At 38.2% G+C, this 25,502-nt stretch overlaps 1 protein-coding gene across 8 annotated transcripts in view; it reads left to right on the top strand.

The window, feature by feature from the left end:
• Positions 1-25,502, top strand: part of RGS7 (regulator of G protein signaling 7) — a 556,614-nt gene that overhangs the window by 522,762 nt on the left and 8,350 nt on the right. For 4 of the 8 annotated variants that reach the window (XM_064383646.1, XM_064383648.1, XM_064383645.1 and 1 more), the window contains 3 exons: positions 4,104-4,290; positions 8,067-8,156; positions 9,569-9,622. In XM_064383646.1, the coding sequence (XP_064239716.1) occupies positions 4,104-4,290; positions 8,067-8,156; positions 9,569-9,622 (331 nt within the window). Of the gene's footprint in view, positions 1-4,103; positions 4,291-8,066; positions 8,157-9,568; positions 9,623-10,356; positions 10,438-25,502 lie in introns of all 8 variants that reach the window. The other 4 variants (XM_021666924.2, XM_064383647.1, XM_021666925.2 and 1 more) reach the window with 2 other exon arrangements.

Here is a 25,502-nt window from a genome sequence, read left to right as displayed (position 1 = left end):
GACCAGCCTGGCCAACATGGCAAACTCCATCTCTACAAGAAATGAAAACAAAAATTAACTGGGCATGGTGGCACACACCTGTAGTCCCAGCTACTGGGGAGGCTGAGGAATAAGAATTGCTTAAACCCAGGAAGTAGAGGTTGCAGTGAGCTGAGATTACACCACTGTATTCCAGCCTGGGCAACAGAGCAAGACTGTGTCTCGATAAATAAATAAATGAATGAGTAAATAACGCATTAAAAATAAAGCAGAGATAAAGAATACTTTAGGCATTTTAGTGGCTGGGGAGATGGATTTTCCTCTCATTCTCTAAGTTTTTGAAAATATGCTGATATCATTTGTATCATGATGAGTAAATAAACAAGTAATAAGCCTTACCAGCCTCACCTAGCCAAATAAAAGCATCTCTTTCTCCCATTAAAATTACAGTCAATTGTTGAATACAGACAAGAAAACAAATCACAGCACAAAATCATGGGTGTTTAGGTGGGAGAAACACAGAGGATGCCTAATCCAGAGTTAGAGATCTGCAGAGGGATACTAAGAGAAATCGCTTCTAGGCTGAGAGCTGCACAATGGGGAGGAGATAAACGGGCGAAACAGGGAGACAGAAGATGCTTTTAGAAAAAGAGGGTGGCGTGTGGATTCTAGGTTTCAAGCATGAATTGAATTACTGCCAATTTCTAGTTCAAGCTTTAATCGTTTCTTATCTTAATCATTCAATGCTGTACTATCTTATGTATATACACACATTATATATACACATATACATATGTATATTTTAGTCTCTACTGTATGCCTATCATACGTTTCCTTAGGAAGTATAGACATGTAGATAAATGAAAGATGTAGATTAGATTAATTCTTGAATATCTACATCAGAATATATTTTCGATTTGCTACTTTTAAGTATGCTATGTTATATTTTGCATTCATTATTTCTGATCATCACACATGTAACCACCAAAACAAACATGAAAGGTAAATAATGCCCCGTTTTTTAGATGAGAAAAGTATGGCTGAGGAAGGGTAAGCTGAGAAAGTATGGCTAAGGAGGTCAGATTGCAGGTAAGTGGCATTCTTGGTTTTCTACAAACCAGTACCAAGCTGCTGTCCCCTGCTTCCCAAATCTGAGCCCTACTCTGCTTCGTGTCACACACTGAAGGAGGCAAAACGGTCCAGTGGTCGACAGGGTTGTGAATAGCACTTTAAATAACTCTCCATGCAGTGAGAGTGTGTCACTCATCTGAGCATTTCTTTCAAATGTTAGGACAGGAGAAAAATAAGAAGCACTGCTTCTCAGTAACTACTTATGCTTCAGATACACCCTCTGCTCTTTGAAATTCTAAAATGTATTTCCCACATTCATTTTTTTCAGGCAAAACATATAGCATAGAGCAAGTGCTAAGGAAATGTAGTAATATGAGTTTTTATCTTTGAGTGCCTAAAAATATGCCAGGTACTTTTCAGTGCCTTCTATATAATTTATATCATTAGTTTAAGTTAATGGAATTAATGTAATCAACTAATCCAATGGAAACCAATTAATCCAATGGAAACCCAGTGAAATAAGCACTATCATCCCATTTTACTGATGAGGAAATCAAGAATCAAAGACATTAAAAATACTTTCTTAGGTTCCAGCTACCATGAAGTAAAGGATATGGGATTTTTTTTTTTTTTTTTTTGAGAGAGATGGGATCTTTCTTTGATACCCAGGCTGCAGTTCAGTAGCACTGTCATAGCCGCAGCCTTGAACTCCTGGACTCAAGTGATCCTCCCACCTCAGTCTCCTGAGTAGCTAGGACCACAGGTGCATGCGACTGCCCCCAGCTCCTCCATTCTATTAAGCTATTACAATAATTACAGTAATGGTGAGAGTAAGAAAGGCAGTGATGATGATAGCTGTGAGCATGTCATCTGCTGCAGATTTTCTGGGGGCAAACTTCAGCTGTGACACTAATAGTGAACAAACTTAAATAAGCAGCTTAATCTTCATATGCTCAGTCTCCTCTGAAATGAGGGAAATAATAGAACTTGCTTTATAGAGTTACTGTGGGAATTAAATGAGTTAATAGAGGTGGATCACTTAGAGCAGTGCCTGCACCTACGTATCAGTGTAGGTGTGGTTATTAACCTACAACCCTTTTATATTTTACGCTTGTTTCCAGGCCCATTTCAGATGTCACTGGATTTATTGTAGCTTTTTCTAGACCCCCCTTTTCCGGTCCAGCACTTGCCCCAGCAGAGGGGCTTTTTTCCCGCTTGGCATTCCCTGACTGTCTAGTTTGTTCTCTTCCTAGAGAGCCATTCATGTGCTTCCTAGTATTATGGTCATTTAAATGGTTTATCTTTTTGGGGGGTTGTTGGGGATGGAGTCTCTCTCTATCACCAGGGTGGAGTGCAGTAGCGCGATCTTGGCTCACTGCAACCTCTGCCTCCTGAGTTCAAGCGGTTCTCCTGCCTCAGTCTCCTGAGTACCTGGGATTACAGATGTGCACCATCACGCCCAGCTAATTTTTTTTTTTTTTTTTTTTTGTATTTTTAGTAGAGTCGGGGTTTCACCGTGTTGGCCAGGATGATCTCGATCTCTTGACCTCCGCCAACCTCAGCCTCTCAAAGTGCTGGGATTACAGGCATTCGCCACTGTGCCTGGCCTAAATAGTTTATCTTTACTCATTCTTTGGAGACAGAGAATTTGTTTTGATTTATGTGTTCAAAGTGTGCTGGAATGAACTGAGAATTTATTAATTTCAACACTCCTGCTCCCTCTGATTACACGTAGGATTCCTATTAGAGTGCACAGTGTCTAAATCTGTGTTTTAAGAGGGAATGGTCTTGAGCCTTCCTTTCTAAAAGTCATGATGTTAGTTTCCTGTTTAAGGCATTGTCTAAGTTAGATTATCCTCTGTTACACATATCTATAAGAAAACAAAATCTGGAAATGAAAACTCAGAAATCACTAGACTGAGTGGTAGTTGATACTCTAATTTTAACTCATTCTTCGTTACTGATTTCTGATTATTTGTTAATGCTCAAGTTAAAGCTTAGTAGTTGCGAAGGCACTGCTGATTACCTGTGCCTCTCTTAAGACTCTGGAGCCCGAAGTTTCCTGTCTCTGTGGCTGTCTTCCTTCACTATTGCAGCAATAAGTGTTGATGGAGGGTAACACAGTCCTAGCAGTTCCTTTTTCACATGTGGTGTTTGTTTCTATTAACAAATTATGATATACCCATTTATCTTTTAAACAGTATTTCTGGAGATTTAACCAGTAAGCTCCAACCTAGAGCAAAATACCGAAGAAATGTAACCCGTTAGTACAATGTGGCCCCTTCTCACTAGACTTTGCCACTTGCTGTTATCAACCAAAACACGCTCCCAGGTTTTTTCAGTTTACATATGCTATCAGTAAGTTTATATTCTGACGTAAGTCCGTATATATTATTCAGTGGCTTCTGAATTGCAATGATGCCTCTACACATTTAAACTTTTCCAGCAATTACAGGTGGAAGCTTGCTGCTTCTGTCATTCCATACTTCTCTCAATTAAATTAGCTTGACATTAATTGTTTTTATTTTCCCAGCCAGGGCATTTTCTGATCTATGTCCAGGCCTCTTGTAACCCCAGCAAAGCTTCTTTGTAACTCCCTTACCAGCTAGAACAGAAAAGCCTCTCCATATTAGCCCTTATTGCTCAATGAACAGAAGATCCAAAAAACAGAGTGTATCGCACGCTTTATCTCCCGACTGGATGCCCGTGTCCCCGCACCTTTAATGCCCTTCAGACTCCTCCTCATTTTCAGTAAACAGTTGGCAGAGCCACTTTCCTTAGGTAAAATTAAAGTTACGCAGGGCTCTGGCAGATCTGCTTTTAACAACAAACACTTAGAAGAGATTGTCTTTAATAATTCCTTCAAAAGAAGATTATACCTTTGAATACAACTACCGGGAAAAAATAAGTGAGTACCACCCTAATATTGGAAGCCCTCAGAGGAAGTGCGTTTGCTGGGAGCCATCACGATGAACTGCGTGATCCGTAAATGTCACAAGAATTTTCAGATGATGGGCCGTCAGAGTAAACACCTCATCTCACATTTTGCATAGATTCTGGCTGGCAGTGGAGGACCTGAAAAAAAGGCCTATTAAAGAAGTGCCCTCAAGAGTTCAGGAAATATGGCAAGAATTTCTGGCTCCCGGAGCCCCCAGTGCCATTAACTTGGATTCGAAGAGTTATGACAAAACCACACAGAACGTGAAGGAACCTGGACGATACACGTTTGAAGATGCTCAGGTGGGTGCACGGTGGGCCTCACATCACAGACGTGCGTCTGAGAAGTTGACAGTTGGATTTATTCATTTTATTTTCATTATAAATGGCAGCTGTTTCTAAGATTTTCAATTTAGATAACTGTAAAATAACTCTCACTGATCTAGGAAGGAAAAAAGACACATTAAACTGAATAGTTTTTTAAAGTCTGGGAATATTTTATTTAACTTTTTCTGTTTTTTGAGACAGAGTCTCACTCTGTCACCAGACTGGAGTGCAGTGGCATGATCGCTCACTGCAACCTCCGCCTTCTGGATTCAAGCGATTCTCTTGCCTCAGCCTCCCAAGTAGCTGGGATTACAGGCATGGGCCACCATGTCCAGCTAATTTTTGTATTTTTAGTAGAGACCGGGTTTCACCATGTTGGCCAGGATGATCTCGATCTCTGGACCTCGTGATCTGCCCGCCTCAGCCTCCCAAAGTGCTGGGATTGCAGGCGTGAGCCACTGCACCCAGCCAAGCCTGGAAATATTTTCTGAGTTTGAATATTTTTATGTGAAGGGGCATATGTGAAATATTTGAAAACTTTTACTTCATTTTCTACTCTGTTTGTCCTCCAATAAGTGAGCGAACACTATCTAATGATGACCCCATTGAAGTAAAAAAAAATTTAATATATTTTTTAAAGATTTATCATCTTTAAGGCATCTTCAATATAGAGATTCTAAGACTCTGACATTCCTAATTATTCATTATTATAAATTATTCAAACTGAATTAGTTTAAACTTTTGTCAAACTCAAACCAGTTTTGTCTGTGGTGAAAAAATCAAATAGTAAATTCTGATATTTATTAATTTTTCAAGTTAATTTTTTAGCCTAAGAAAGAAAAAAAAACTGATTCTAACTTCCTAAGACAAATTTTTAGTAATCTTGTCTCAAACTGGATCTTAATTCCCTTTGTAGAAACAACTTGAATTTCTGCTTTCTCTCAAAAAATATTGATACTCAAGAAGAAAAATAAACTTGTAATGAGGGGATAGTGTTTCCTAATAATGTGTTTTTAAATGTATATCTTATTTATTTTAGGAAACAGGGTCTCTGCAGTTACCCAGGCTGGAGTACAGTGGCATGATCATGGCTCACTATAGCCGCGACCTCCCAGGCTTAAACAATCCTCCCACCTCAGTCTCCCAAGTAGCTGGGACCACAGGCATGCACCACCATGCCTGGCTAATTTTTTTATATGTTTTGTAGAGACAAGGTGGGTCTCCCTATGTTGCCCAGGCTGGTCTCCAACTCCTGGGCTCAAGCAGTCCTCCCACCTTAGCCTCTCAAAGTGCTGGAATTGCAGACATGAGTCACTGTATCCTCTTCCTAATGATGTGTTGAAGTTGGTTTTTAAATCAGAACCTGCATACTTTATAATTTCTTAAACTTCTTTTGGAGAAGAATATTAATTCTAAAAAGTACCTTTAAAAAAGCACACACACATTACTAAAATAAAATGCAGAAGACGAAGAATGAGATACACAAATATCCTTTCTTATTTCCACTCTCTATAGAAAATATATTTCTCCTTGGCCTTCATTTAAAAAAATCAGCAACTGTGTAGAAAACTAACATGGATTTTAACAGCTAACTGGATACCCATCACATGTGGTTCAGCCATGGTCTCCGATGTAGAAATAATTACACTCTAGAGAGACACATGACAGAGAGCAGGCCAGAAAGTCTGGCCCTACTGCTCACTTCTCTGCTGATTTTTCTTTCCTTCAGTCCAAGATGAAATGTCAAGCATCTTTGTAGAGCCAGCAATGTGTAAAATGTTTGGAATGTCCTTCCTGAGATTTAAAAAAGAACTTTTTTTGCGGGGGGGTTATCAGTGTCATTTAAAAATATTCTTGCCTAATAGGATCCTCTTTTCTTAAAGAAAAAATAATATTGTCTATAGAAAACATTACCACATGGCCCTAGAATTTTCAGTTAAGCTCAGATATTTAATTCTAGTTTTTTTTGTATGTGTGTGTGGTTTTAAAAGAAATCCTATCTTAAGGTAAATTGCCTGGGTTCTGATTTCAGCTCTGCTCTGTGACCACTTCTCCATGCCTCAAAATTTCTTCATCTTGTTAAATGGACACAATGGTTACCAATCCCATAGACGCTGTGTAAGGGTTAAATTACCTAATACCGGAAAGCACTTAAAAAGAGTACCTGCCGTATACCCAAGTATATTTGAGCACTTACTATGCACACCCCATGCTTCACTACACATTTATTATTCCTTTAATCATCACAACAATACTATTTTTTAGATTAGAAAATTAAGGATCAGAGAGATGAAAAAGTTGGCCTAAATATATCCTATTTGTAAGTGGTAGTTCTTGAGCAAGGTAGGATCTGAATCTCAGAATGCTTAACTCCAAAGCCAGCCATTTGCCTACTTTTCAAACCAATTCCCATATAGTTCCAAACTTAAAAAATTATTTGAAGATTCACCCTTGGGCTAGGTCTTGAGACTTAATTCTGAATGTCTTTTAATAGATTTAGAGTAAGTTCAAATGATTGCTGTTATATTTAAGACCAGAGAACTGGAGTCATTTTTTAAAACATATTTTCTAGGGCCAGGCGCAGTGGCTCACGCCTGTAATCCCAGCACTTTGGGAGGCTGAAGCAGGTGGATCACCTGAGCTCAGGTGTTCAAGACCAGGCAGGCTAACATGGTGAAGCCCCCGTCTCTACTAAAAATACAAAAATTAGCCAGGCATGCTGGCGGGTGCCTGTAATCCCAGCTACTCAGGAAGCTGAAGCAGGAGAATTGCTTGAAGCTGGGAGCTGGAGGTTGCAATGAGCCAAGATCATGCCACTACACTCCAGCCTGGCTGAACAGAACAAGACTCTGTCTCAAAAAAAAAAGAAAAAAGAAAAAAAACATATATTTTCTTCAAGCAACAACAACAAAAAATTGGGACATCCAGAATACTCTCCAATAGTTCGAAGCTCTACACCTAACAGATATTTCACTAGACTAGGAAGATCAAGGCACACGTAAGCTCCCTGAGCTGCAGCAGATGAGAGTAGAACCTCCCTAGATTGGGTCAAGATTGAATTGAATGAGCACCTTTTTTCTTTCTTTGACTTCTTTGTCTACCAAAATTCATCATCAAAACAGAATTTTGCAAACTTCTTAGGGGTGAATGATCCAATATTTACCTAAGCTGTCACTGAATAAGTAATAAAAAAAGAGCACACAAATTTGGAGATTTAGCAATTAAATGTCACAAAATTTATTCTGGGACTTGTGCTCTGACCCAAAGTGGGTGTGGAAGACGATTTTCCATGCAATTTGTACCAAAGAGATGATTTGATTCATCTGGGCAGTTGGTACCCTCCCAGTAAATGTAGAGGCCAAAGGCATCCAGGATGATCACTCAGTCTGACTTCACATTACCCACTTCAGGCCTAGAGGAATTTCAGGAGACAGCAAATTTAGTTATATTCTCTAGTGATCTATATAAGTCAGTAACTTGATTTAAAGTTATTTTACAACATCTTATTAACCAAATTCCTTTTCTTTTAATGACTGGATGTGATTTCCTTCCTCAGTAGCTCCTAAACCAATTTAAACAATGATCCATGAATGAGATAATGAATTTGAAGATCTAAATGTCCTGTAAATAGAAGGTATTCTAACCGGCATTGTTATTACTGTTACTATTTTTAGCTGCTACTAGATTTGGTCTCTGTTATTACTTTTCCCAAGAAATAATAAAGAAGCACCTCTACCATTATTTCTTTTTAGGAGCACATTTACAAACTGATGAAAAGTGATTCATACCCACGTTTTATAAGATCCAGTGCCTATCAGGAGCTTCTACAGGCAAAGAAAAAGGTATTGTTTTTTTGTGAGTTGTTTTCTCTTGACCTAGTTCTCAGTTATAATTATTTGGAGTAATTACCTCTGCTGAATCCAGAGTATTGGACCAATGGTAAGTGAACATACTCCAAGACCCTCCCCCAAACCTTTGCATTTTATAAGGGCCATTTAAGTTGTTTTTGTTTTTGTTTGTTTATTGTTTACTGTATTACTTTCTGTTTGTTTGTTTCTGCAGATGTTCATGCTTTGCAAAATTTATTAGAAGCTGTTTTCATGTTTCATGTTAGTCTCCTGTATGCCTAGTTTCATGGAATCAAAATTACAATAAAGAAAAGAAAGTAACAATGTCATTAGGTCGAAAACTTGAAGAGGGGTTTCTTTGTTTAGTAAGTTAGAAGGTATGTTTTGAACCACAGACCTCATAACTCAAAGTAGACTCACCTTTTTCAATAATAGATGACAAAATATAGGAATGTTTGCTTCTGAATATTTTCATTTGGCATTTTTCCTGAATCACTTAATATCCCTGAGATGAATTTTATACACCTAGAATGGTAGCCAAGCAGATTATAGGAGCATTGTAGTAGACCTCATTATTCGATAATGTTAATAATCAATGTCTCTCTTGTTCATAACTCCTTATGTAATCAATATAACAGGGAACAAAATCTGGACATCAATATCAACATCATTATTTTTTATCTTAAAATAGTTCATACCTTCTTGAAATTCTGAGTTTAAATTGTAATTTTGTGTGATTCATGATTATCATGTAGGCTAATAAGATTTTTCAAAGTCCATTGCCTTTACAACTGGAAATGGATGCTTTGTAGTAACGCTATCCACTACAGCAGTCACTAGCCACATGAGACTGCTTACATCTTAGTTAATTAAAATTATATAAAGTTCCAGCCAAATTTCAAGTGCTCAATAATCACAGCTAGAGGCTTCTGTATTGGACAGCATAGAATGAAATTTCCATCCTTTTGGAAAGTTCTATTAGACATTAATGCTCTATAGAATTAAGTATGTTGTCAACAGAAATTTTTTTCTGATAAAAGTGTTGAGGATACTCTGAGGATATGCTGCCAGACTTTTAAGTATTTAGGTTTTGCAAATGTCACTATAAAGCCTTCACATATCTACGTCATTTCGGCTTAATTTGATTTTGCTTGAATCACTCCATTTCGTTTGTACAAGGAGAGTTTTTGGTGTTAGCACTAATGAAAGCAGAGCCCCATGTCCTTTGAGAAGAAGCCTCCCTTGGCGGCTCTCCTACCTCCGTGGGCCCTCTGATTTAGAACATGGATTTGGTGTTGCATCATTTCATTATCCTGTCTTTTTCTGCTCTGTTTTCCTTGCTTTCTTTTTTTGTTTTCAACCTTCCCTTATTTCCCTTCACCCTATCCTACCCCACACACGTTAAGTCTGGAAACTCTATGGATCGCAGAACATCTTTTGAAAAATTTGCACAGAATGTGGTAAGTTTTATTTTTTTGAGGAATTATGAATCATTAAGTCCAATGAAATTTTTCCAGTTTCCCTATTTCTAGCCCTGATGCCCACCTTGATTTCTTGATAACAGCAAAAGTGTTTCTTTTATTCAAATTCAGAACTTCCTGTTTCCTGCTTAACTTTCTGTCCCATCCCTTTCCAGAGTAGAAAAAGATGTTATATGAGAACAAGTATCTGTACAGAACTAAAATTTGGAAGGAAGTTTATATTACGATATATAAAAGGAAGGAATAATAATTATTCTTTATATTTTTATTTTTATTCCTTATATTCCTTTCTTTATTAAAAATAGTGCATGCATTTCTATGCTCCTTCTCTTAGCCCTTCCTGAGACTTAAAAGATTAAGAACAGTGAGAGTTGTATGCTTTTTTCTTCTGCAGAGAAAAAATGATCTACTGAGCAGTTTAAAGTTAAAGATTTTAAATGAGTGGTGGTTGGTGACAAGATATACCCCACCAAAGACCCACTAGCCTGCCTTTGTTATTCCTTATTTTTCAGGAAGGTGCTGAAAACTGTTGCATAAATCATCCGAGAAAACAGTAGTTTTCTCTACCAGTGTTTTCTCAGTATCTTGCCATGTGTTCTGATGATATATATTTGTTTGTAAGATTCTTTTTTTTTGTATTGTGCCAGTACCTTTGGAACTTTCTGACATTGTGTAAGCTCAAACTAAAGCCTTCAACACATTTATTTTTATAGGGCAGAAACATCCCTATTTTCCCATGCCATAAAAACTGTACACCAACACTGAGGGCCAGCACTAACCTGTTATGAAAAGAGGTAGAAAAATCTTGGTTTATACTCAAGTTTGTCTGCATTGTCTGTTGAACTGTGTGGTTAGCTCCATGCTGCTGTATGTGTGTGTTGTGGCTTTTGCTGTGATGGCCAGTTCAGTGGAGTTATGTGTGTGGAAATGTAAGCCAACTGGATTCAACAAAGATGTGGCTTTTGTTTTCAGTTTCCTTCAAGGATCCTTGTGGTGGGAATGTTATTCAGTTCTACTTGTGAATTATCATTGCAACGGTACACAGAGTATTTGAAAGAATTTGAAAGAACAGTATATATTCCTGTGAACAGTATCTATTCCTGTGAACATTCAATGTGATTGCATCAATTAAAGAGATGGAGAATGACAGACTCCAGGAATTAATTACATTGTATACGAAATTTTGGTTGGTACTATTGGAACCTCTGTTCTTTAATATAGAATTTTCTGAAGCATGCCTCATAAGCCACCATGGGGTAATAAGGACAGTGTCAAAAAATTCTCCAAGATTTTGCTGGAGAAAGTGACTATCGGATATTGTAAGGTACTCTGTGTATTGTTTAAGAAGCATTTCAAATTAATCCTTTTCAAACATAATGCTGACAGAACGTATGGTCTCAAAATTCTAATGGAAATTTCTGTGATATAATTTAAAATAGTGATGCAAGCTGGGGAAGAGGGAAAGGGGAAGTCAAATGGTTGTCTTTGTTCCAACGTCATATCTAACCCACTTGTCAGACTCTTAAAATAGCACCACATGGTCTCACACTGCAAACTTTAAGAAACAACCAATAGGAAATAAAGGGAAGGGAGGACTGCTCATCCACACCTTCAGTCAAAATTCACACAAATGCCACCTCTATTCTAAACCATGGGCTATGTCTTGGGACCATGTAGAAAGCATAGACTGGCAGCCATGTGCAGCCCTTTGAATGCAAGGACGTTTTTGCTTGTCTGTGGTGGTGGATATTATAAAAATTGTGCACAGACCTTTTTTTTTTAAGATTATCAGCTGTCATTAGTGTCAGTATATGTTATGTGTGGTCCAAGATAATTCTTCTTGCAGTGTGGCCTAGGAAAGCCAAAAGGTTGGACATCCAGGGTAGAGCTTGATTGCAACGGTACCCAGTGCTATAAACAAAATGTTAGGATGTACAAGGGAAAGATAAACAATTTCTATTGGGTGTTAGGGTGATGAGGGAGGGCCCATATGTAATCTGAGAATTCCTGGAAGTAATATTTAACTGGATTTGTAGAATTTCAGTAGACCAAGAAGAGCAACCACCTTCTTAAAGAGAGGTTAAAAAAAAAATGGAATTATTGAAGGAAAACAAGTACCTTCCATACACACACACACACACACACAAACACACACACACACACACACACACACACAAACCAGAATAATAATTTTCAGATTTTCAGACACTGTTGTTTAGTGTGAATCTTTTTCCATGCAGAAAAATAAAATGTGATCTTTGTTATTTAGTACTTTTATTTGGTTGTTATTCTGAATAAATAGAGTAAGGAAATTAGAAAGGGTCTCTGAATTTCCCCTTGGTTTAGTGTTCCATATTCTATAACCTAAAGATCAGCAGCTGTATTAGCATCTTAGGTCTTTACATCCTAAATTTTATGAGGCATCTTTATAGGTTCAATAAAATGATTTAACATAAGACAAAGAATGAGTGATTTTTATCATAATCAGATAGACTTAATGGAGTAAAGATGGAATTTATGTAAATATTTTAAAGGAATCTTCTACACAGGTTGCTCTGGTACATACAGGGAGGCTACAAGGTCAACAGTATCCAAGAAAGAAATGGAATTTCTTAAATTTCCTAAACAAGTATGAAGTCTAGGAAAACAATGGGGGAAAATGGGTTAACAACTCATATTCATTCAGTATCTGCCATGCACCAGGCTCTGCACTGGGCACTTACAGATTATCTAATTTAATTTAATCCATATGCTGACTCTGTAAGGTAGGTATTATTATACCCATTATTTTACCCATTTTATAGGTAAGAAATTTGAAAAGTCAAGGGAGGTGCATAATTTTTTCAGAGTCACATAGTTAGTGAAGGAGCTGGGACTGACTCCAAATGTATTTTGTTCCCTGATGCTATTTCCACAGATCCACCCTGCTCTTTGACATTCTCCCAACTGACAAAAAATAAATAAATCTTGACACCTGATGATACTCTCCTCCCCAGTCTGAATCCATTTCCAATTCGTGCCTATTTTAGTAAGTTGATTTACATGTTCCAGACTAGAGTTTTTATAACCGAGGTTAGAAAAATGGCATTGTTGTTTTCGTTTCACCCCAGAGACAAAAATATTTTGCTTCAGCCATTCCACGGAGCTTTTGTTAGTTACCCAGACTCATAAACACTTACTGGCACTTTAGAGAAAAGTTATAATAAACATCTGAGGATTGCATTGCACTTTCACGCTTCCAAAAAATATGGCTTCCTTTTGTTTGTTTTGTTGTTGTTTTGGTCATCGTTCACATGCACAACAATCCCAGCAGGTAGTCAGGCAGGTGTCACCTCCTTTTCACAGACAGACAAATGGGGGAATGGTGAGGTGAGCTCACCTTTGCCGTATCTCAGCTGTTGAGTGTTACAGCCGGAACTGGAAGCAAGCTTTTTTTTACTTTAAATCCATTACTCTTTATAGATTACTCTCATTCTTTTCATTAGTTCCAAAATGGGTAGAATAAAAATAACTCACATTTGTGTAATGCCCACATTGTGGTTTGCTGTCTCAAGAAAGCTCCTTTTCATTTCTTGTTGTTTACTCTTTTACTTCTCTATTTTTCTTGCTGTCAGAGAAGTCTCTTAAGGTTGGTCTTTCAAGGGTTACTCTGTCCTTTCATACTTTTAAATGTTATTCTTATTAAGTTGACTTTATTCTCTTTCAATAAAGTTCATATGCTTTAAGAATCATGAAAATTATTTTCTTTGTCACCATCATCAAATCTGACACCACTTTTTCAACCATTAAAATATCATAGCATCTGCTGGGTGAGGCGGCCCACACCTGTCATCCCAGCTCTTTGGGAGGCCAAGGCCGGTGGATCACCTGAGATCAAGAGTTCTAGACCAGCCTGGTCAACATGGTGAAACCCCATCTCTACTAAAAATACAAAAATTAGCCAGGTGTGGTGGTGCATGCCTGTAATCCCAGCTACTCAGGAGGCTGAGGCAGGAGAATTGCTTGAACCCTGGAGGCAGAGTTTACAGTGAGCCAAGATTGCACCATTGCACTCCATCCCAGGCACCAAAACGAAACTCTGTCTCAAAAATAAGATAAGAAAAGATGATAAGATAAGAAAAACCATAACATCTGTCTGCTACACAGACATTATAGAGGGACAGATAGGAAACAAGGGAAAAACGGGGTAGGATGACTGATGAGCCACACCTTCAATCAAGATTCATAATCAATACCAACTATGTGACTCACCTCCTGTCTTTACTTTGTGTGAAGTAGAAATTACATCAGCCTAACTCTGGGCTACAAAAGTAGTAAAGTGAAAATAAATATTAGGGAGTATTAATGTTGAACGCCCAGGGATTCACCTAATCTAATCTCTTTTGGGAAATATTTTCACCCCCTCTTAGTGAAGACAATTATCTGTAGAGGCTTTAAAAGAATCAATAGAAAAAAGATGATGCCTCCTTGCCCGTCCCATCCCCTCTGTCCTGGTGTATTGATGCTAGTGCATTGAGCTACTAACTGTGCACTGGAGACTGCAGGGAATGACAGGAAGTGGTGGAGACTCCGTGAGAAAAATTAACAGGAGTGGGTTGGCTCTGAAGTCAGTCGATCTTTAGGATCAAATCTGTTTTGTTGTTGTTGTTGTTGTTGAGACACAAATTCACTCTTGTCACCCGGGCTGCAGTGCAGTGGTTCAATCTTGGCTCACTGCAACCTCCACCTCCCTAGTTCAAGCAATTCTCTGGCCTCAGCCTCCTGAGTAGCTGGGACTACAGGCACCCGCCAACACGCTTGGCTAATTTTTTGTGTTTTTAGTTGAGACGAGGTTTCATCATGTTGGCCAGGGTTGTCTCGAACTCCTGACCTCAAGTGATCTGCCCACCTCAGCCTGTCAAAGTACTGGGATTACAGGTGTGAGCCACTGTGCCTGGCCCAAATCTGTTTTTAACTGTGTAACTCAACTGTTTAAATGTTGATAGGAGAAAATGTAAATATAAATCCTTTTTGAAATTTAAAACAAAGAGGATGAAATACTTAGATTTTCTTAGAATGTTCTTTTTGTTACATAAAATTAAATGATTTATCTAAGCCCACTATGGAATCACTGGTTAATACAACCTTATTCAGATTATATAAGTGGTAACATGATAAAAAGAGCCTGGGCGAAGGAATTTGATGTGTTTCTATTCAGGTTTGAAACCTAGTCCTATGTTTTCTTGCCATGCGAATTTTAAAAAATCATTTAAGGCTGGGAGCAGTGGCTCATGCCTGTAATCCCAGCACTTTGGGAGGCTGAGGCAGGAGGATGGCTCTAGTCCAAGCGTTCAAGACCAACCTGGCCAACATGGCGAGACCCTGTCTCTACAAAAATAATAATAATTATAATAACGATTTTCAAAAAGCATTTAAACTGCTGACCCTCTGTTTCTTCACCTCTAGACCACTCTCTCTACCCAGACATAGCTACAATTAGCATTTATTAATATGAAAAAAATATATTAATAAATGTAAATATTTAAGAATGTATATTTAAATATTCTTTTGAAACATTCTTTATTCACTTAAAATGCATTGTAAATGTCTTCCAAATAATTGGCTATTCTCCTACAAGATTCTACTTCTTAACCACGCAAAATTCCTTTGAATGGATATGCCCTGTAATTTGTCTTATCATCTGTTAACGGACATTTAGATTGTTGCTTATGTATTTATTCATTGCTTTTATAGGTTATAGTATGCTAAAATCCGTTATATATTGATTTTCTTTTCATAAAACATTGAACTGCTTAGTTAACTGGAATGTAAATTCAAGAGAAGAGGTATCTATCTCTTTTTCTCTGTTTTGTATCTTTATTTTTTCCTTAATGCAAGAGCATACACTCGAGGGAAAAATAACTTATTCTGAAAGGTGAGAATCAGATGTTGTATTCCTGATTTCCAAAACCAGTGTGTTACCCATTAATAACAGACCTCCACTACCAATTAGTGTTTAGTCAGTGAAGAACTGTAGCTACTTTCTGGGAAACTTATATTGTTTAATTTAAGACACTGTTGAAGACTCTAAGGATGGTTTCCAGACCCCGGTCAAATGATTTTTAGCTTGGTTTTTATTAAATGTAAAATCTAGTGTGAAATTTCCCTCCATCCTCTAACAGCCACCAAGACTGTAAGCTGAGAACTACCCTCTGCATGCAGTGTGAACCTGTGAATAATACAGATGCCACATTTGGGAAGCACAGCCCCAGCCCAGCTATGGAGCCGGGGTAGGAGCAGGATAGTACAGTGTGGAATCCTCTTGGGCCGTCCCTCAGCTGCCCATTCCTGGCACGTTTGGGCTGGACCTTGGTTCTGTTCAGGATTGAGCCATGTCACTCCTGGCTGAGCACTTTGGACTTTATAGTTGGACCTACACGCACATTAGTGTAAATAGGCTATTTTGGAAAGGGTCCTAGAACACCTACAAAGAAAACATAGAAACTTGCCACTGGATTTGTTCCCCATAAATAATACCAATAAAGAAAACTGACCTGGTGGCATCTCCTACATTTATATCATTGTTTTTATATACCATTATACTGGTTTCTAAGTCATTCATTCATCAACCTGTATTCAGTTTTGACCAAGTGTCGGGTTGTGTGATACTCTTTTGTGCTTAAAAAAGACAGCTTGACTGTCCTTACTTTCACTTCCCTTGATATCAGTTTCTACCACAATAAAGTAGAGACAACCTTAGAGTATTGAGAAAGGTCATTTTCTAGATTTTGTATATACTAATGAAGTTGTAGGCATGGTAAGTGCTCCAAGGAGTGAGTCAGACCCTCAATTTACATAAACACCATCATAATGAAGCAGATGATCGGCTTTGCAGAACATTCATCATAGGACACAAGCAGACTGGGAACTTATGAGAAGGAAGTTTTGATTTTATATCTCTGCCTCTGTGAATTTACCTTAAAGAAAGACTTTGTGCATATTCTTTCATGGTTGAGTGCTATGGATTCTGTTGCTTGGGATTACAGATACACTACTATAGGTAAACTCTGCTGAAAAATGCCTACTACAGCCAGGCGCGGTAGCTCACGCCTGTTATCCCAGCACTCTGGGAGGTTGAGGCTGGCAGATCACAAGGTCAGGAGTTCGAGACCAGCCTGGCCATTATGGTGAAACCCTGTCTCTACTAAAAGTACAAAAATATTAGGCGGGTGTGGTGGCAGCGCCTGCCTGTGATGCCACCTACTCAGGAGGCTGAGGAAGGAGAATTGCTTGAACCTGGGCAGCGGAGGTTGCAGTGAGCTGAGATCGTGCCATTGCACTCCAGCCTGGGCAACAGAGCGAGACACCGTCTTAAAAAAAAATTCCTACCACACCTTCAGTGAAAATAATTTATAAACTGGTCATTGAGTTTCCCCACCGTAGATATTACCAGCAAGCACATGAAGTAAGTCTGCTCAAAGATGAACTATTTTTTCTTCTTTCTTCTGCTATAGACCTGAAACCATCTCATTTGTCATTCTGTACTTGGCAGATATGGCTATCCATCTTATTTTATTGAAACTGGGGGTGATGATGACTTGCCTGAGAAAACAATTTTCGTTTTGCTGCAGCATGATGTAAATCGATCAGTGGGCAGTGTATCAGACCATGTAGCCTAATTTAGTTCGGCCAGTATATCTTCATTTTTCCCCTGAAAAAACTAACATTTCATCGTTAGTTCTGAAGTCGCTGCTCAAGTTCTATGAGCTCTGAATTGTACCATGGGTTTTTGTCATAGAGTGTCCAGTGCAGCCCTGGGGTTCCTAAGGAATGCTGTGGGACTGCTGAGTAGACACTCCCCCAAGTGGGAAGTGTCCTCCCTGCAGCTACATATGCCAGGGATGTAAGTTTCTATAGCATTTCCCAAAGTACTGTTCCCACAGTACTCTTCCAATGCATATGAAGTCTTGGGTTTATGCCAGTAGCTATGAGACCTCAGCCAGAAACCAGCCTGGGGGCTCCATATGATAAGTTTACAACCCAAGGGCACCCATGTATTCAAGCACTACTAGGTTCTTTTATCTAACAACAACAACAAAAAAGAAAACAGTTATTGGGAACCTACTGTTTGCCAGGCTCTTTGTTCTCAGAATGGATAGCTAAGACACAGCCCCTGCTCATAGGAAGCTTACACTTTGCAAGAGGACAGATTTGAACACAAATTACTACTCTGGGGATACTACTAACATGTGTGCCTAAGCTGGTTCATTCTGCTCATGCAAGTTAACTGTTCAGTGAACACATCTGACTGTCCACTAACTTCCTTAATGTAAATGATGATAGTTTTTCTTAAAGCAGTGCAGAGTAGGCAGGGAGAGGAAGAGGCCTAAGCAAGCGGCCTAGCTACTAAATAGTGGGGCAGCTGGCACTGCAGGAGAGAGAGACAGAGCAAAGGTGGCACCAGAAAGAGGATCTGAAGATGGCAAATTCAGGCAAGGACTACTGTGGAGGTTTCCAGCTAGAGAAGCAGAGCACAGAAGAAGGTAATCACGGACATAGCCTGTGCTCTGGATTTACACATGGGCCATCTTCATCTACGCCGCAGTGAGGACAAGCTAGGAGGATCTGAGGCTATGTTTGCAGCATCAGCAGCTACTGTCATAATCTGTACATCAGATGATAACAACAAAAACTTGGGTGGTAAAATAGAAGAAATGAAGGAAGAAGAAGACTTACAGCACCAATAAAGTTTTTAGACCATTTTTGAACCAAGTTTGCCAGAAGACTTGACAACAGAAAACTAAATGTCACAGTCTCACTTTGAAATCATATTATATGACCATTAGCTCATTATATTGCATTATCACTTTGATTTTATTTGAAGCTATTTGAATTTGAATTATGATTCAAAAATGATCGGAATCTCATATTAGGGTACAAAATTGTAGCTCAGTAAGGCAAGGAGATATAGGACTTATCTCTTATATGTAATGTAATCTCAGCATTTCAACATTTGGCAAAGTACCTTGCAGATAGCCAACTCTCAATCTCAACTGTGTCATTGAGTTAAACGGCATTGAATAGAATGAAAAAGAGTTTGGCAGAATTTCATCAATATTCTAAAGAAGGGTAATATTTGCACATTATTTTTATACATTTGTTTTAAATATCTAGGGAAAAGATGAATGGAAGTTAAGTTGATAAAGTTTGGGTTTATTAAGATGTCCAAATTTAATTTCCATCAAAAGTAGAGTCATATATTAATTATTTCTAGTTGTGAGGTCACTTACTAGGCAGCCTGTGTCATCACCAAGATGACTTTCTCCTTTTCTCTTGCTTATTCTAAAGATGCATGTAGCATCATATGTGTTCATTAGCATTCTTTTATGAAACATCTTTCAGAAAAGAAAGCCATTCATACTGATGACAAGCTGTGGGTGTAGTTTTTACTTTTTCATAATTTGTGCTAATACCCAGAAAGCAATAACACTAAAACAGACCATTCAAAATAGCTATACATTAGATGTCTTTCTCTAAATTGCATGCATCTATAAGCATGGATGTATTACGTGTATATCTGCAGACACCCCGCTGCATTTTTCATTTGCTTTTGGCTGATACTATACACAAGCCCAGATTGGACAAAATCTCATGCCCTCTTCACTGTGCACCATGTTTTAATGGCTGTTGTCATTGTCTTTGTCAATGGCCAGTGTCTAAGAAAAACAGGAGCACACACTGGACAATCCTAAATACACCACTTATACCTATAATTTCAACCAGCAGAACGCATTACTAAAATAGGCTGTGGCCGTTATTGGAAATTTAAAGCACATTCTCTAGCATGCTCTATTATTTCTGGGGAAAAAAAGTTCATCCATCAGTTTTTTGCCTCTTCAGGTCATGCATATTTTATGTTGGTATTAAAGATGTTTTTCATCTATTTCATCAGCCAAAAAAAAATTACTCAGTGCACTTGGGCTCAGTTACTACAAAGGAGAATAACAAGCTTCTATTACCAACACTGTTCACCTAAAATAGACATGTTAATATCTAACAAGAATATATTCCTAACATGACATAGAAAAGATTGTGGCCAGGTACGGTGGCTCATGCCTGCAATCCCAGCACTTTGGGAGGCTGAGGTAGGTGGATCACAAGATCAAGAGTTCGAGACCAGCCTGGCCAACATGGTGAAACCCCGTCTCTAGTAAAAATACAAAAAAAAAAAAAAAAAAAAAAAAGAATTAGCCGGGCGTGGTGGCAGGTGCCTGTAATCTCAGCTACTCCGGAGGCTGAGGCAGGAGAATTGATTGAACCTGGGAGGTGGAGGTTACAGTGAGCTGAGATTGTGCCATTGCACTCCAGCCTGAGCAACAATGTGAGACTCCATCTCAAAAAAAAAAAAAAATATTATTGAGAGAGTTTTCTCTTTTCTGACTGTAAAATGTAAATCTTCGTTAGAAATAAGGCTTGGAGTTGTAAGGAAACAGAGCACTAAGACAAAGGATTTTTTACTAAAGCAAATTTACTTCTGTGCAGGAGAGTGCTTCTTGTATGACTGGTTGCTACAAAAGCACTTTGAACAGAGTAGAAGTTTTTATTTTCAATGTAACTTTTGCCTTTGTGTTTTTTCTTTATTGGTTGGGTTGGACTGTACAATTTATACTTGATTGGCTAGACATTTAAACTTTTTTAGATAAGGTGGATGTGAGGAGGAAGGAGTTGTCTGACGTGAACTAGAGAGCTAGTTTTTTAAAAAAAAAAATAAGGAAAGGAAATACTATGCAGTCATAAAAAGGATGAGTTTATGTCCTTTGCAGGGACATGGATGAAGCTGGAAACCATCATTCTCTGCAAACTGATGCAAGAACAGAAAACCAAACACCTCATGTTCCCACTCATAAGTCAGTGATGAACAATGAGACCACATGGACACAGGGAGGGGAACATCACACATCGGGGTCTGTCGGGAGGTGGGGGGCTAGGGGAGGGATAGCAGGGGGAGGGGGATTGGGGAGGGATAGCATTAGGAGAAATACCTAATGTAGATGATGGGGTGATGGATGCAGCAAACCACCACGGCACGTGTATACCTATGTAACAAACCTGCATGTTCTGCACATGTACCCCAGAACTTAAAGTATAATAAATAAATGTAAAAAAACAAAAAGGAAAGGAATGCGAGCCGGTGTAAATAACACCACTGGTGCTGCGGTGTGCTTGGGCATGTAGGAAAGTTAGAAGAAAAGAAGAAGAAAGTGGGTGGGAATGGGAATTAAGGAATAAAAGGTTGAGCAGGCTGTTTGAAGAGAAACTTTCTTCAAGGTACTTTCAGGAGATATTGGGAATGATAACAGTTTTGGAGTTTCAGAATTGAAAAGGAACTTAGAGGTCCCTGTTTCCCTAGGTCCAGTCCCCAGTCCATTGCAAGAATCTTTTCTGTAGGCTCAGTTACAAATGGGTATACAGCATTTGCCAGCTCCTAAGTATCTGAGACGTGGTACCCTTAGATAGTAGACCATTCCGTCTCTTAGAAATCCCTTCCATAATCCACTTTTCTGTAACTTCCAACTATTAATCTTAGTTCTGTTTCCTGAAGCCACCGCAGAGTAATGCAAGCCCTTCCTCTAGATGACAACTGGTGAATTGCTTGAAGGCGTGATTTATTTCACCTCCCCCAAGTTTTCTTTTTCTTTCCCTTAGTTAAAATCTCTACATTGGCTGGGCACAGTAGCTCATGCCTGTAATCCCAGCACTTCGGGAGGCCAAGGCACGTACTGGGGGGGTCACTTAAGGCCAGGAGTTCAAGACCAGCCTGGCCAACATAATAAGCCTGTTCTCTATAATAAAACAAATTTATAAATTAAAAAAAGAAAAGAAAACTTTACTTCATTATTTCTCATTTTCTTTTTCTTTTTTTTTTTTTTTTTTTGTTTTTTTTGCAATGGAGTCTCACTCTGTCACCTAGGCTGGAGTGCAGCAGTACGATCTCGGCTAACTGCAACCTCTGCCTCCTGGACTCAAGTGATTCTCCTGCTTCAGCCTCCCATAGAATTACAGGCATGCACCACTACACCCGGCTAATTTTTGTGTTTTTAGTAGAGAGGAGGTTTCACCATGTTGGCAAGGCTAGTCTCAAACGCCTGACCTCAAGTGATCCACCCGCCTCGGCCTCCCAAAGTGCTGAGATGACAGGTGTGAGCCACCAAGTCTGGCCTCCTTCATTATTTTTCTAAGTGTGGTTCAACTATCCATACCTCAAAATCACCAGGAGCTTGGCAAATGCAGGTTCTGTAGCCTCATCTCTGATTACGTTAGAATTATTCTTTTTCTCTGCTCTGCGTTGGTTATAAGCATCCCAAAACCATACAAGTTAAAATTCATCATGCAAATAGAAGCATTCCCAGCTGACCTCTCCTTTCTAAACATCCATGCTTCTCACTTGAGGAGCATCAGAATCACCTGGAGTGCTCATTATAACACAGATTGCTGGACTCCATGTTTCGGAAAGTCTACTTAAATCATTTTCTGATGGAATCCAATTCAAGAATTTCATTTTTAACCAATTCTCAGTGACACTGACCCTCCTGATTTTAAGACCACACTTAGAAAACCACTGCCCTAGACATACCAGTGTTCCCCGCCTTCTCCATGATGAATGTCAAGAGCACAGGAATGTCACAGCTGAGAGGCTACCCTCCAATTATGTCCTCACATGTCTGCAACCACCCATTGAATTATATGGTGTAAGAGTCCATTGTGTTTGTTCCCATAGCTGTTTATAATTAAATGTATTGCATATTGCATGTAAGTACTTCATTAAAATAAAACTTAAAATTTGAGTATAAAAAGAAAAAGATATTTCTGTGAAAACTAGCCTGAACATGAAAAGACTTGATAAAGTAAAGATGTCTTAAGTGTGGCTAGCAAATTAAATCTTAGTGACACGTTGCAAAAGTGAGATTCTAATGTTTTCTCATTTAATAATTTCCTGTTCTTTCATCATCCTGATTGCTCACTTTGTACATGTGCTCTAGATCGTCACTAGGCCTCCTAATCGTAACCGAACATAATATTTGAGATGTGACCCAGCCAGCATAAAGTGGGAATATCACCTCCTTGGCTTTGTATACTATCCCTTTTAAAATCTAACCTGAAAATTGCATCGACTTTCCCACTGTAGCCCCTAACCAGAGCAGTATATAATGTCATTTGGGGCTTAAAATAAAATATTTTAAAAATTGGATTGTTTTTTCTCATGTGCTAAGATTACATCTCCATAATTTTGTCATTCGCTGCTAGGTTTCTTTGTTCGTTGTTTACTTATTCACTTTAGTGTACATTGGTTCTTTACCCTTCTTTCTTTCTTTCTTTTTTATTTTTGAGACAGTCTCGCTTTGTCGCCAGGTGCCAGGCTGGAGTGCAGTGGTGCAACCTCAGCTCACTGCAACCTCCGCCTCCCGGGTTCAAGCAATTCTCCTGCCTCAGCCTCCCGAGTAGCTGGGATTACAGGCACACGCCACCACACCCAGCTAATTTTTGTATTTTTAGTAGAGATGGGGTTTCACCGTGTTGGCCAGGATGGTCTCGATCTCTTGACCTCATGATCTGCCCGCCTCAGCCTCCCAAAGTGCTGGGATTACAGGCATGAGCCACCACACCCGGCCCTTTACCCTTCTTTCTACTAAACTTGTCTTGTGAATTATAGCTCATTTTTATAACTTTACATAATATTTGAAGTATTTCTTTGTTACTCAGTCGTTTAACCAAGATTACCGTATGTAGATCATACATACATTTTATCAGAATTTCATCAGTTGAATCATCCAAATTACTGATTAAAATGCCATAAGGAACAGGAGGAAGACAGAACTCCACTGCCCTAAAGGCACACCTTGAAAGTTATTGTTGTTTAATTATGAAGCACGTCTTTCTCTTTTTCAGTCACAGAGATACTGCAAATACTGCCGCATGCCTTAGTTAGCCGAAGATCTTTTGTTTAAAGCAAGTTCCTGTCCTCAAATCTGGCAACTTTTTTTCAAAATGAATAAATGAGCATCTCTATGACAGACAAAAATTTAGCATAGGGTCTACAGGGAGTTCCTTGCAAACATACAATTCCGTAAGAGCAACACTCCATTAGAACAATGAGGGAAGGACTTAGGCAGTTTTAACAAAAGAAATACAAATAGTAAATCCATATATGAGAAGACAAAAAAGAAAACCTACTGTTATTAATAGCCAAGTACAATTCAGAAAGCAGCAAAATCACTTTTTCCTCCAAATAAATAGATTTTTTTGTTAATATAACATCTAGCATTAGAAAGGGTGATCTAGCATTAGGAAATAGGTGATCTCCTATACCGTTCATAAAAGTATGAATTATTACCACTTTTCTGGAATAGAATTTGACAGAATCTGCCAAAAGGCTCAAAAATCTTTCACTTTGAATCAGTAATTCAACTTCTAGTTATTTAATCCTTTGAAAGTCCAGATGTTCTCACATATAAAAAAATTTGTTGCATCACATAATTGTCAAATATAGAACACAATCTGAAAGTATAGTAATTGTGAATTTCTTAAATCTATCAAGACATATCTACTGTTGGAAAATTATACAAATATTAAAAATTAAATTTTTAAGCAGTGGCTTTCATTTTTTAATGATACCCATATTTGACACATTTTTTTAAAAAATATTAATTTTTCTACTGTTCCTTACAGAGCAGGGCTAACCCATGAGCAGTGTGCCCAGATTAGCTGCATTTGACCAACACATTATATGTATATGTTTGTGTGTATTTGTATATGTGTGTGTACATATATATGGTTACTGTATAAACTGTATTTGTGTGTGTTTATGTATGCATAGAACTGAAATAACATAACAAGCAGTACATTCCCTTAAGTGCAATGCAATCTGAAATTTTAAAATGTATTCTGTGCTTAATTTTTTCTCAATTTTGGTTGCAACTCTCTAAATTTATTTCCTTACCAACAATGCATTTAGTTGGTAAAACAACATTATTTTAGAAGAAACATTCATAACATGGGTAATTGAACAAAATGTAATCTCTTTAATATACCTGTTACTCATAACAGTATAAGTTCACTTTTGTAAAAAAAAAAATTTTAAACATGTATCTATAAAAAGTTAGAAGGACATAGTAGAATGTAAGTGATCATATTTCAAGTAATACTTATTTCTTCTCTGTTTTTCTGTTTTCCTCATTTTATTTAGTGAACACGTGCTGCTTTTATTATGGAAAAATATTTTTAACTAAAAATGAAAATATTTGGCTATACGTATTCTTTCTCAATTCTCATAGGAAGCTAATGATCAGTACTTAAATGTGTGTGTGTTCATAAGCTGTCTCTCTTTAGTACATAATACGAGAATTTTTTGCAGCGTTCAGCATTAAGTATGAGAGTTTTAAAACTAACTACAGAATCCTCTTTCCCTTTTCCTTTCCATCTTAAATCTCAAGAATTTGAGCTTATCTTTAACATTCTAGGAACTCACCTACTCTCCACAGTTTTGTAAAAATTATTCACTGTGTTTCGGTGAACTCACTTGTAAGTTTACGTGGGAGAACTGGTTTCATTCAAATCGTGGAAGAACTTCCCAAACACCTAGCCTAGCTTCAATTTCTTCTTAACACCTGCCTACTTGAAAAGATTCAGATTCGATTAGTCAATCTGTTAACAATTAGGGTGTGACCGATGACCCCCATCCCTCTCTCCACCATGCCTCGCCTCCTCCAAATTAAAAGTTACTTCTCCAAAGACCTTGGAATCTCATTACCCTGATTTCTAGAAGTTCATTCCCATAATGAGACTTGCAGCCAAGGAGCTGAGTCATGCAAATAATCAAGTA

This window comes from Aotus nancymaae, unplaced genomic scaffold (assembly GCF_030222135.1).
Source record: "Aotus nancymaae isolate 86718 unplaced genomic scaffold, 86718_ANA_hifiasm-v0.15.2.pri h1tg000032l_0, whole genome shotgun sequence".
NCBI classification, from domain to species: Eukaryota; Metazoa; Chordata; class Mammalia; order Primates; family Aotidae; genus Aotus; species Aotus nancymaae.
Note: the sequence above shows the minus strand (reverse complement) of the source record. Positions and strands in the feature narration are given on the sequence as shown.